This window comes from Crocodylus siamensis, chromosome 14 (genome assembly GCF_052110815.1).
Source record: "Crocodylus siamensis isolate JL-2025a chromosome 14, ASM5211081v1, whole genome shotgun sequence".
Classification (NCBI taxonomy): domain Eukaryota; kingdom Metazoa; phylum Chordata; order Crocodylia; family Crocodylidae; genus Crocodylus; species Crocodylus siamensis.
In genome coordinates this window covers 8,470,717-8,483,875 of record NC_143408.1, presented here as the reverse complement: position 1 = coordinate 8,483,875, position 13,159 = coordinate 8,470,717, and the positions used below count along the sequence as shown (strand labels likewise).

General features: G+C 55.7%; 1 protein-coding gene across 6 annotated transcripts in view; it reads right to left on the bottom strand.

Moving 5' to 3' along the window:
* NFIC (nuclear factor I C) overlaps nucleotides 1–13,159 on the bottom strand; it is a 130,853-nt gene that overhangs the window by 34,954 nt on the left and 82,740 nt on the right. For all 6 annotated transcript variants that reach the window (XM_090027871.1, XM_090027874.1, XM_090027876.1 and 3 more), the window contains 3 exons: nucleotides 7,622–7,696; nucleotides 7,024–7,147; nucleotides 4,468–4,592 (listed from right to left, as the gene is read on the bottom strand). In XM_090027871.1, the coding sequence (XP_089883997.1) occupies nucleotides 4,468–4,592; nucleotides 7,024–7,147; nucleotides 7,622–7,696 (324 nt within the window). The remainder of the gene's footprint in view (nucleotides 1–4,467; nucleotides 4,593–7,023; nucleotides 7,148–7,621; nucleotides 7,697–13,159) is intronic.

The window sequence follows — 13,159 nt, the reverse complement described above, 5'->3', positions numbered from 1 at the left end:
TGCTGGGCACCTCACTAAAGAGGGGGTCTGCTTCTCTGCCCATTCCCATGACAGCATATTAGGGACCTGGCCCTAAGTGGGGGCATGGGTTGTGCCATGGGCTGGCACTCCTGGAGGGAGGCGATCCTGCTGCCACAATGACACAGAGGCTTTAGCTGTGGCCATGTGGCCTAGCTGGCGCTAATGGGTTTAGCCCTTTCTCAGACGTTCATTTAGGAGGATTTCACAGAACATCCAGTACAGGATTGAAATAAACCCCCCTCCGACGCGCCGGCTAAGCACGTCACTTCTCACAAGGCTTATTGCCCCCACCAGCCGGCGTAGTGCACTGCTGGGATGCCAGGCTCAGGAGGGCGGTGGGGCGGGGTGGGGGGCACTCATATGAAACAGCGTGTGCACTTACACATTTGCACATAAACACAAACCCATGTGAACACATATACACATGCACATATACGTGAGCACACATACAAAAGCACACATCCACACACAAATGCATGCATGTGTACACACAAATGAAAACATCTGCTCATTCTCAGGCACAGGTGAACTCACAGATATGCCCCCACACATGAAAATACATGCACACATCCACACACACCAGAGCACATGGATGTGTGTCTGTGCACACACACCTGCAGCTGATGCACCTCTCTGATCCCTGATGACTTCAAGAGCCACTGAGCCAAGACTCCACCATAGGGAGCTAACCATAAGAAATGAGAAGCAAGCTGCAGGGCAGGTGTGCAGGGCAGTGAACGGAGCAGGTGTTGGGGGGGAGCAGGGGTGGGGATCCTGGACACACAGCACCATTCCCAGCTCTGCACTCCCAGCTGCGTGAGTCAGAGCAAATCATTTCAAAGACCACAAGGATGCTGCTCCCAGGGCAGCTTTGTGTGTGCAGTGCAGAATGCCTGGGCTCCCGCAATACGCTGGCTCTGGACCATACCAGCCTGCCCCTGTGGACAGCATTCCTCAGCCTATGCTGCTCAACTAGGAGACAGCAGCCTTGGGAGGGCACGGGATTGAACTGCGGGTATAGATATACATACAGGCTGCCCTGCAAACCACAATGCTGCCTCTTAGCAATCCTCCTTTGCCAAGATGCTTACAAAGTCTCAGCAGCTGCTGTGCTGACACTTGCACCCCTCAAGCTGACTTCTATCATCTCAGTGGTCCCGATCAGTCAGTTAGTCTGTATCTACCGGCAGAGATGACCACAGCAGGGTGCGGGGCCTGGACTTGGCGGTGGCATGGTGGTGGGGGAGGGAGGGGATGGCGAGTGGCTGGACGTGAAGCTGGCCTGGCTCTACAGGGCCCCCCAAAGCGCAGGGTCTCAGGTAGTCATCCCGATTCGCACCCCCTAAGGACAGTTCTGTCTACTGGTTAGCTCCTACCTTAAAATGTGCCGTGTGTGCTGGTTGATCTGGGCCCTGCACTGCTCTGTAGGCCAGTGGGTAAGGAAGAGCCACCCCAAAGGTATTCAGCTGCTTGCTAGGGGTAAACTGGTCCCAGTGCAAGCCCCTAGTTGACAACACCCAAAGTACAATCTAAGTTTGAGGTCCTAGTGACATTTCTGTTCTGCAGTCCTCCAGAGTAGCCTGCCTGGCACTCTGCAGATCTCATGCAGTTTGCTCACAACTCCAGGATACACAAAAGCAATTGTTTGGGTTTGAACGAGACACATTAGCTGTCCTGGAGCAATTTTTAAGCCCTTTTTAAAAAAATAAAATGGAGGGGAGCAGCCAAGCGAGGCGCAGAAGTGAATGGGAAAACAGAAACATTCTTGAAATATTTTGGTTTTTTTTTTCCTGGATGCAAACAATTTGGCAAAAAAGAGGCGAAAATGGGTCCATGAGGCCAAATCTACATTTTTTACCTAACCCTTTTTTTTTTTTGGACTTCAAGTTTTACTGCACTCTCCTGCTGGCCCCTGAGGCAAAGCCATAACCAGAGCAAAAGATCTACTGAAAAATCCTGTGAAATCTATCTGGAGCAGCACCCCAGGCGCCAGCAGGATCCGGTCACTATTAGAAGCTGGTCTTTAATGACAGGTCGAAAGAACTGCAAGAACCGCAGATGGGGGGCTCTTGCTATCAGCAATGAATAGCAATGAGAACAGGCAGCTGGATAAGGGGGTTTGCTACTGTTTGGTGCGAACAACTTTTCTTTGTTTAAATAGCCGCCTAGTGCGTTTGGTCTGTTAATGTCCCCACGCTTCAGCAGGGCTCAACTATTTTTTTTGGAAAAAAATCATTTAGGGAAAAATAAGTTATTTTTGTCCAAAAAGTAGGAACACGGGGATGGCCGGGTGCCTGCAAGTTCCCAGAGGCTCACCTCGCAGCCAGCCGGGTGTCTGGGCACTGCTGGTATTCCCCAGCCTTCCTGCTCCAAGGGTGAGAAACCTTCTCTACCATCCAGCTGAAACCTGTTCCTGGCCCCTTTGCCCCTGCTGGGGAACATGTTGGGCAGCTCAGCGTGAGCAGGCTTTGCTGTGAACAGCTTCATAAACAGGACACCTAGAAAGCCCTTGTCGTGCCCAGGGAAGGTGACCATCTGGGGCTTGCAACAGGCCACAGAGACTGCTCCCCAGCTGTTTCCCCATAATGTGTTTCATTTGACTGGGTGCTGGTGCCTGGGTTGATACATCCTTTTGCAGCAGTTTTGCTGTGAGTGTGGCTGACTGGGCCAGAGGAAGAATGAGGCTCTGAGAGAGATGGGGAGAGAAAGGCATAGTCCCAGGATAGAGCTAGTGAGACAGCAGAGTCCAAGGGAGGACTGGGGGAACAGCATGGCACAATAAAGACTGCCTCTTGTGCAGCTTGGGGAGTCTCTGAACCCTCTTTGAGGAGGAATACCCCCCCTTTCATAGATTTCATAGACATCAGGGCTGGAAGGGACCTCGGGAGATCATTGAGTTGAACGAAGGAGCTCTCTGAGTGGGGAGTGCCACTGATCACCAGGGAAGCCAGGGACAGAGAGGAGCTGCGATCTCAAAGCCAAAGGCTTGTCCCTTCGAATCGGCACTGGGGGTCCTTGGGGAGAGCAAATGAGGCTGCTTCTTGGGGTGCCTCAAGGAAAAGCTCCCCCTGAAAGGGGCAGATCTGTGATAGCAGACACGCATGCATGCAAGCACTCAAATGGACACACATGCACGCACACACACAGAGTGGGGCTGTTGGGATTGGGGTTGTATGGATGTTGAGGGCAACGGACCAGACTTATGCTCCCAGTTTGAAAGCAAAATGGCCCCTTAAAAATTGTCCCTGGACAGGTAAAACGGGTGGCAAGCCCACTTTCTGTCATGTAGCTGCTGGCATCCCCCATGGCTCTAGCCCAGCAGCTCTCCAGCATCCGAGGGACACCTGCTCTTCCCAGCAAAGTCTGTGAGCCACCCCCTCCCCAGTTTGGGCTGCAAGTGGTGCTTTCAGGAGGCAGGAGAGGGAGCGGGGAATAGATATTGCTGCATTAAAACAAAGTAAAAGTTGCAAAGACTCCCCCCACCTCCCCTCACCCCTTCCATGGCTCTAAGGAGAGAAACCCAGGAGCGTGGGAGTCTGGGAAGCAGGCATCTGAAAAAGGGGCAGTATCACTTTAATTAGCTCAGCCCGTCCCACTCCTCCCCTTTCTTAATGAACAGCTAATTGGGCTGTCTAGACAGGAAGACAAAAACCTACACAAGAAAGCAAGCTGTCCCCAATAATATCAGGCACCTGTGGCGCGGGCAGTGGCGGGGCAGGCAGGCGCCTGGCCGGGGTGCAGGGCTAGTGTGACGCTGAGGGGTTATGGGGTAGGTAGATGAGTGTGGGAGACAGGCAGGCCCGGCCCTCCGGTGCACGGGAGTGGGGGCTCTGTGGGCTCCTGCCTGGGGGGACTACTGGAGCAAGCATCTGATCTCTGCCAGCAGATTCATTCAGACAGCCACAGTGGGAATCTGGCCCCACCAGAGACCCTGCACTGGGGACACCCCATGAGTGCCTCCATCAGGGATATCCTGGGGGCACCCAAGGGGCTTTCCTGGGCAGGACTATTGAAATGCCAACAGACCACGGGACACTGCCCTAGTGATCCGTGTGCGCCTGGAGAGAATACACAGCCTCTAGCGCAGCCCTGGAGAGACTGGGCTGCAATTCCTGCTCCTGTGGCCACCTGCCCTGCTAGGGAATTTGCCCCTGAACTCAGCTCAGCCCCAAGAGGTATTGTGCATGTGGCCATGTCCGCTGCAATGCAAAGCAGACCGAGAAGGAGGTCCTTCGGGGGCCAGACGGGAAGAGCCCCATCCCTGCCCTGCCCCATGCCCTGACCCTCCCTCCCTCTGCAGGGCCTCCCTGAACTTGTAACCACCTCGGAAGCCAAGCTGACACAAAGCCAGGAAGAGACAGTGGGATCAGAGGCCAGCCTGGGCCCTGCAGGCGGGGGCTGCCTCACCGGGGAGAGGGGCAGGTACCGCATGGATGGCAGACCTACCCCCTTCCATGTCTTCTGTCCAGTTGCGGCTGCTACTCGTGGGCGAGTTGGGTGAGGTGTAGTACTCTCCCCCCGGGCTTGTGTCTATGTCGTCCTCCATGGAGCCAGATTTGTGCCGTTTACTCCTGGGGAAGGGATGTGGTTAGTAGTGATTAACCCACAGGGCTGTGTCCAGGCATCAGTTCCAGCTGCCGTTTAGCCCAGCTGTGTCTGCTTTTGTCTCCGAGGCCTGAGGAAGAGCACTGTGATACTCAAAAGCTTGCCTATATCTGTACCATTCATACAGCTGGTCCAATAAAAGATATTGCCCACAAGAATTCTTGCTTTTCATGTACCTCCTGGACCATCATGGCAACAACATCACCTCAATAATACCCAGGCACCAAGCCATTTCACTGGAATTGCTTCCTGAACAGAGCTGGGGGATGGGAGCTAGGACTCCTGGGTCCCACCAGCAGCTCCAGCGTGGACCAGTCTGTTGGGCAGAGCCAAGGACTGAGAGCTGAGACACCTGGGCTCTACTGTCAGCTCGAGGAGGGAAATGTCATGCAATGGTTTGTCAGGGACAGGAGTCCAGACCTCTGATTTGCTGTTTGACCCTCAGCAAGTCTGGGGCGGTCTTGTAGCCCTTATCCCATAAGTCAACAGCCCAGGGTCATCCAGCCCCAGAGCCACTGGAAAGCTTTCTTAGCTACAGGGATACTCTCCAGTGGAGCAGTGGGTCTGTGGAGGTCACGGGGGTCTGCACATCGGGAGAACCAGAGACTGGAAACCCAACATCCAGAGGGCTTTGCTTTGGGATCCTTACAACAAGGCAGTGGATTTTAGCAGCAAGGATGGAGGCTTGGCACCACACCACTGCAAATGGGGCGCCAGGGGTGGGCTCCTCACAGGGTGCCACAGAGTCTGTTCTCACCGCAACACTAATCGAGTTACACCAGAAATGAACTTGGCCCAGCAGAGTTTCAAGATGCTTAATGCAGCTATATATAAACTCAGGGCATTGTGCCGCTCACTTTGTCCTTTCAGCTGAGACTGCAGCTACAACCCATCTAATATCTAGTGGGCCTGTCCCGGCAAAGAGCAAGGCTGCTCTGGGCCAAATTCTGCTCCCAGCCCCAGCCCAGGACGGACTGCTGCCCAAAGGCCCAAAGCAAGCGCTCAGCTCCCCCAGCCTGTGATCTTGTACCGACTGACATGACAGGGCACTTAAACAATAGCTCCCATCTCCCTGTGCACAGGGCGCCTGGGATGGAGCGCGGGGGCTCTTTGACAGCCACCGTGTCTGGGACAGGAAGTGATGAAGACCATATTCTTGGGAACCATGAGAGGGAGTCGAGGGAGGCAGATCCACCCACCTGAGGGTGGGAGCTGTGTCTGGTGCTAGCAGTTCTGCTCATTCCAAAAGTTCCCTGAGCCTCAGAGGTCTGTTCCAGAGGAAATCACCTCCAGCAGCGCGTGGCCCCGAGCAGCGTGCTGGGGCACAGCTCCAGGCCTGCGTCACAGGGAACAGCCCCCACTGCTGGGTCACCCAGCTATTGTCTGCAGAACCTCAGGGCTCCTCAGCCTGTCACCCATCCAAGTCATAAGTAGCCTTGGCCCTGCTTCGCCTGCGAGAGCTGACAAGACCATCTCCCCCACCCCCTTCCAGCACTACAGCTGCCAAGGTCAAGGGCATTCGAAGTTGGGCCTGGAAGCCACAACGCCAAAAAAACACGCAGGTTAACCCTTTTACTGCTGGATCTGTTCCCTGCAGGGTTGTGCTGGGCCCCATGTCCCTGGCATGCGAGGCAGCGCTGATGAGGTTAAACAATAAGCGCTCTCCTCCTCCCTCCCCATCCCCATCCAGGCTAGGGTTGCATTGCCTGGTGAGACAGCCCCAGCTCGGCTCTAGGCCAGGTTGGAAGGAATGCATTCACCTAGGTGGCCGTGTCAGGCAGGGAGAGGGCAAAGAATGAAGGGGAGGAGAGGAACCCAGGCAAGCTGGCTGTGCCCACCTGCCTGGCCCCAGTTGGCAGCCCCAGCCAGGATAAAGCTGGACCTGGATTTATACCGAGGGGCACGGAGCAGAGCAGGGCCAGGGGAGCTGTTTCACAACTCTGCACTGCATGTGTTGTGAGGGAGAGGACTGTCCACATGATCCCACGTGTGAGATGTGTGTGGGTGGTTCCCTGCGTGGCCCCGTCTCCTTGCTGGGATCTCTGGGGGGGCTGTCTCCACGTGGACATTCAGGGAGGAGGCAGGTGACTCCATGTCCAATGTGCACGGCGCCAGGCTCTGCTTCCGTGAGTGAGTGCCCCCCTTTGTGCATCGCGGGCATCCCTCAGAATGGACGCGCCATGTGTGCACGAGTGCCTGGGCAGCTCTGCATGTGCTCACATGACTCTCATGCAGGCTCCATGCACCAGCTAAGGATATGCATAGGGCTGGGCCTTCCCATGCTGCGAGGCACAGGCAGGCTCTAGGGAAGGGCCAAACCAGCCAAGCCAAGCCCAGACCTGCCTTAGCTTTTCCATCCGCTCTGTGCCGTCTCCTCCTGGACCCGCTAGTACGTACCCACTGGAGGAGGTGCTTGGGAGCGTCCTCCTCATCCCGGTGCTCGAGGGGTTCAGGTCATAGGCCAGATGACCTTGCAACTCTCCCAGAGAGAAGTTTGGCCCTGTACCCGTCACCACCGGTGCTGTGGACCACAACAGAGAGAGGTGCGTCAGAGAGGCAATGGGGGAGGGCTGGAAGGGTGTGCTCACCCATGCTGGGCACAGTGCCCCCATCCCAGGCTTCCCTGGGCCTGTGCCAAGGGAAAAGCATTTGCTGACTGTATCTCTTAACCTGCCCCAGTGGTACACTCAGCCCCAGATCCAACAGCCTCCCTGCCTTTTCACCAGTCCTAACCGGTGTCTTGCAGGGGCTCTGTAACACAGCTACTGACACAAGGCCACCTGGCCCTGCCCAGACCTGTTCACCAGGCCTGCAGTGAGCTCTGCGTGTTCTGCTCTCCCTCCAGGGGCTGTGGAGGTGGAAAGGGAAGTCTGTCTGGATGGCTCTGACACACCCAGGAACAGCAAGTTCACCAGCCCCCTGTGAACACACCAGTGCCCTGGCAGCTTGCACCGCTGCAGTGACGCAAGCTTGCCGCCACTCACACGGTACTCACTTCGGGAGACTTGGATGAGCTCCGTGACACTGAACACTCCCGAAGTGACGAAGCTTTCCTGGAAGTCTGTCGAATCTGCCCAAGAAAAAGAGAGGGGAAAGCTGAGAGGAGCTGGGCGCCGTGGGCCTGGCCCCACTGAAGTTACTGGCAGAGGCACCAGCTGACCTCAGAGGGCACCACCACCCACCTGCCCCTGCCCTTCACCATGAATCCCATGGCCAGCTGCTCATCTGCCCTTTGCACTGGGCCCTGCTGGTGGACCCTGGAGGGGTAGTGTTTTTTGCCTCCTGCTGTGTCAGGGGTGCACCAGCCCCGGGATGAGGTTTCTGTGGGGGAAGCTGGCAGGCTCATCGGCAGTATCTGGCTTTAGGAAGAGGAGGGAGGATCCCATAGAAGCTCTGGGGCTTTCCTCTGCCCACACTAGTTTTCAACCTGAGTTACTCAGCAGTCAATAACTTGAGTTAGCTGAGGCCTCACCCAAACCACCAATGTTTATAGCCTAGACTAGCACATTTGAACATGCGAATGTGCTTAACTGCAGCCTATCAACTTGGCTTAAGAGCTCCTACAGCCAAGCAGGCACTGATGTGGTGCAGAGCCACTGATGTGCCCTGCTATGGCTCCAGAGGTCCACCATCGTGCCCTGCTTTGGGGTCTTGCTATGGGCTGCCCCCACTTGACCAAGTTGTAAACAGGCTGGGGAATCAAAGGCACCAGTGTGACACAGGCCACATCACTCCTTTTGTAGCACTGGCTATAGAAACTGGTGGCCTTCATTCTCACCAATGCAGTTGGCCATGAGGCTCAGGGAGACTTGGCTGTGGCAGTCACAGGGCAGGAGGCCTCTGAGTTGGGAATAGAGGGAGAGTCTTTTGCCCCTGCTAGCACTTGAGTCACAATCCAGCCCACCTCCTTAGGGACTGAGAGCCATTGCTCCTCAATAGCCTACAGAAGGGGAGTGACAGACACTTGTCAGACAGCTGATCCCAGGTTGGACCCAGTCTCAGTAGAGAGGCTGGGACCATCAGGGCTCTGTCCCTGCCAGGCCATGTTGGGAAGTTGTCCCTCCTGCTTCCTGCCAGGACTGGGGTGTCCAGATGGTGCTGTCCCCAGGCCAGTGGCAACCCTGCAGATGAAGGTGAGCATAGCAGCAGGTGTTTCCACCTCTGCCTTTCCTGGTACCTCCTTGAGCTGCAAGGGGGGGAAGCCTGCTCTAGTGGTGACTAGCACTCCAGGCCATTCTGCAAGCAGTAAAACTACAGTTGCTGCCCTTGGGACTTCTGCCAGCATCCCAGACCAGTGAGCAGACAAAGCCCCCTGGGCAGCATTGCCAACACCCTGGCTCCCCCCATTCACTTTGCTCCTTGTTGACAATGCAAGAGCAGCAGCCCACAGTGCGCTGGGGGGGAAGAGAGGGGCTCCCTCTCCACCCTATACTGCTGCCCACTGCTCATGGTTTGCCCCTGCCACTTGGACTCTGTTGGGCTCCGGCAGAGCAAGGGGGCTGGGTCACTTGCCACTGCCACTCGGCTGTGAATCTAATTTCCTACCACGTGGCTGGCGCTGGCTCCCACTCCTTGCACCTGTGTGTCAGATAGTAAAAAATGACGTACGTGTCAGGCTGACCTGGTTTCATTTCGTGCACACACATTTTCTAGAGCCCAGCCCCACAGTGCAAAAGCAGATCTAATTCATGCCATGGGTGTACAGGGGCTGATTTACAGGTGCCCGGGGGGGCTGCAACTTTGAATTTCCTGACTTGAAATGGCACTGTAACAGGGATACACCACAGGCAGAAGAGGAATCACCACACTGCATTGGACCCAGGGCCTGACCAACCCAAGATCCTGACCCTGAGAGCCATCAGCAATAGCTGCCATGGTGGAAGGGGCAAGACCCCAGGACAGATGTGAGAATTGGCGGGGGTGCTCCTTCCTGACCCCGGTCAGATCAGATCCCCTGAAACAGGAAGGTTCAGCTCCCTTCCAAATCTCCTCGCTTTTTTAAATATTTATTCCTGGATTCTTACCACCCATCTCAGGGGTCCATGGGGCAGGCACAGGTCTTACAGTTGAGGCTCCAGGGTTTGAGTCCTGGCTCCATTATTACTGTTGTGTGCGAATCAAGGCCCTTAGCTTTTCCATGGCTCCATTATTACTGTTGTGTGCGAATCAAGGCCCTTAGCTTTTCCATGGGCAAGAAAAGGGACCATTGCAATCATCTTTTTTGCCCTCCTGCACAGTGCAGGCCTGGCCAGCCCAGGACAACATGAACAGAACTTTTGGAGAAGAATGAGCCTTGATTCACGATCCAGTGGTGGGGAATCTGCCCCGCACCCTGGAAAGCTGTCTACTGGCCAGCTCCCTTCATGGGAAGAGGGCTATCTCTGACTTTAGCCTGTGTTTTCCCAATTCTTTTATCTCCCTTGTGACTCTTCTCTGGCCCTTGTATAATTTATCAACTTCCTTCTTGACCTTGGGACACCAGGACTGGCCACCAGATTTCAGTAGCAGCCGCACCAGTGCCAAAACCTGAGGGAAGAGGACCTCCCTGCTCCTGCTCAAGTCTCCCTAGCTCACAGAACCAGGAGCTGCATTAGGTCTCCAGGCTGCAGCATCACCTGGAGCCCACAGCTAGCTGATCCTCCCCTCTCTCCCCATCCTTCCTGGTGGAAGGACCTTACATATGGATGCGCTGAAATGTGAACGGTTTCCTGCTCCCAGCTCTCTACATGATACACAGGGCTCCGTGCCAGCCCCTGCTCCCTGTGCTGCTTACACCTCCCCAGCTACAGTCACCTGCCAGCTTTGTCAGCGAGGGCTTTAGGGCTCCCCCCAGGTCACTGATACAAAGCTGGGAACAGAGCCCTGCGAGACCCTGCTAGAAACAGGGTCACATGTGGGTGATTCCCTTTCAGATGCATTCTGAGGCCCATCATTTGGCCATTTCAATGCCTGGGCCAGGTTCATCTTAATCGAACTGCTGTGCAGGGACCAAGTGGAAGCTCCACAAACTACGTGATTACATGATGTATTTGCCTGTCACAGCAGGGTCTGGGCTCAGTGACTGAGGAGCCCCCTGCCCCCATCCTCTGTTCTCTGCTCCTGACAGCTCAGTCCGTAATATCCACATGATGACCTCAATCAACCAAACTTGTGATCTTGTCAAAAAAAGTCTCAACTCATTTGACAGAGGATTTTTTCCTGTGCCTCAGTTTCCCCCTCTTTGAAATGTGGCCAGCGCCCCGTCCCCGCTTTTGTACCAGGAGCCTGATGTGTGCTGTCTCGAAGCCAAGAGCTGGAGCATGCCGTTCTGCCTGTGTGACTCATGGGTCCGTCACATTATGCTACTTGGGTCATGCCAGCATTCACTGTTTTTAGTAGCAGGGCTGCCGGTAAGGGAGAGCGGCCTGGTAGAGAGGGCGCTGGCTGGGGGTCACGAGAACCTACTGCTCTGCCTTCCAAGTCCTGCTCTGCCACAGCCTCTCTGCCAGGCTTTGGGCAAGTCACTTAAACCCCGTAGGCCTCAGGTCCCTGCCTGTAAAAAGGAGCTACAAATCCTTCCCTGATCTGTCTTGTCTCTTGACAAGCTGGAGGCAGTTCAGGGCAGGGCGGGACTCAGCTTTAAGTCGGTGCAGTGCCTAGGGCTCATGTGCCTCCAGGCTGAGAATTGCAAATACTCCTGTGCATATAATACCCGATGGCTCCACAGTCCATATTGCAATCCCTAATTCATAGGATACCCCCCATGCGAGAGGGGCAGGTGGGGAGCTGCCCTTGGCAGCCCTGTCAGCACTGTCTGGGCCTGGCATGGTGGGAGGCTGAGGGAGGGGAGCCTCTGAAACCTGGAGAGATGCCTGGGCAGGAAAACAGACCTCACCACAAGCAGGACTCAGCAGAAAGCAGTGCAGGTGTTGGTGGAAGACTCCTTCCCTATCATTGCTTCGGGTGAAAAAGCTGAGTGGGAGCAAACTGGAGACTTGCCAGCCGGGGAATCAGCCCAGAGCCCTGCAGCCCTTCTGCCCCAGGCAGCCATCCTAAAGCCCTGACCTGGCCACCCCTTGTCAGCTGCACTCCAGCCCAGGCCCAGGCAAATGTCCATCTCTCTGCTGAGCCTGTCAGCAAGGAGTCCTGTTGTCAGTGACAGCTGCTGTGACATGGAACTGGGCTGAGACTGCGCCACACTCGTGCCACGCTCCACAATCCAGCTGATCCAGACTCTGCTTACGGCCACCCAGAGGGGTGGCCGCCTGGGCCCAGTGTCCTCAAAGAAAGCTATTCAGGATCTGCCTGGAGCCGCAATCCTTATCCGGCATACATAATTCACACCCGCGTGCCTTGGAGCCGATCAAATGCTGCAGCCTCCCTTTGCCGACTCAGCACTTGTGCTGCGGAGGAGAGCGCGCTGGGTCCGTGCAGCAGTGGCCCGGGGTCGGGTGGGGTCTACGCATCACCCGAGGCTGAGAAGCTGTTGGTAGAAGCCTGAGGCTGCGAGAAACTCCTTGCTCAGCAGTTTCTCCTTTGTGGCATTTATTTCATCCAACAAAATCCAATCTTTTCCTTCCCGTCCCACCTCGTTCCTGACCTTTCATACACTCTGCGCTTCCTGTTTGCTGTTCCCAGGGAAGTGGCATCCAGTACAGTCTGCCCAGTGTGGGCTAGGAGCCCCCCCGCCACCCTCCAGCCTGCGTCTTACTTGTGAGCCAGACAAGGAGGACAAGGAGGACTCTAGGTGACATGCAGGACTGCGCTCTCTGCCACAGAGGGTCCCAGGGCTGGGGGTTTAGATCTAGTGCATGGGAGACTGGGCATCGTGGCTCAGCTCTGCTGCTAACCACTTGGGCAGGTTTCTGTGCTCTGACTCCCTTCTCACCCTTGCCTTGTCTTGGCTCCTAGCATGAGTGACTGGTGCCTCCTCAGTCTGGAGGGGCACCTGCAGAAGCCACCAAAGGCAGCAGCCCTGTCGGGGGGGCACCAGCCCTACCGACAGCATCAGTGTTGGCCGTCAGGGGGGCACCAGCCCCATTGGAGGGGCATGTACACCCCCGTGTACCCCCTACCAGTCGCCTATGGCTCCTAGACTGTCAGTGCCTGCCTCTCCCTATGTGTCTGTGAAGTATGTGACACAGCAGGGCCCTGACCTGTTTTGGGCGGGCTTCTTACTGCTCCCTGGAGTGTGATAATGAATAACAACGATAAAGCTACGTGGGCCAAATACATCTTTGATGTGGAAGCTAGTGGTGTTGCACTAGCCCCTCCGCCCTATGCTGCCAATGTATGAGCCTCCCAATTACAGACTAAAAACCCACTAACTCTCTGGTGGTTTCTCAGTGCTGGGCTAGCACACTGCAGCTGCTTGGTAGGGGGAGTCAATTCTTTTACAAGCAACTCTTTGACTTGCAATAATCAGAGACCAGCAGCACCTCCAAAGCACGTTCCTGTGAGAAATATATGGGTCTGAGCTGGGAGCTCTTTAATTCAGAGGGCTTTTATCAGTAAGCTGTGCCCTGCAGCCCTGGGGCCAAACAGAGCCCAGCTC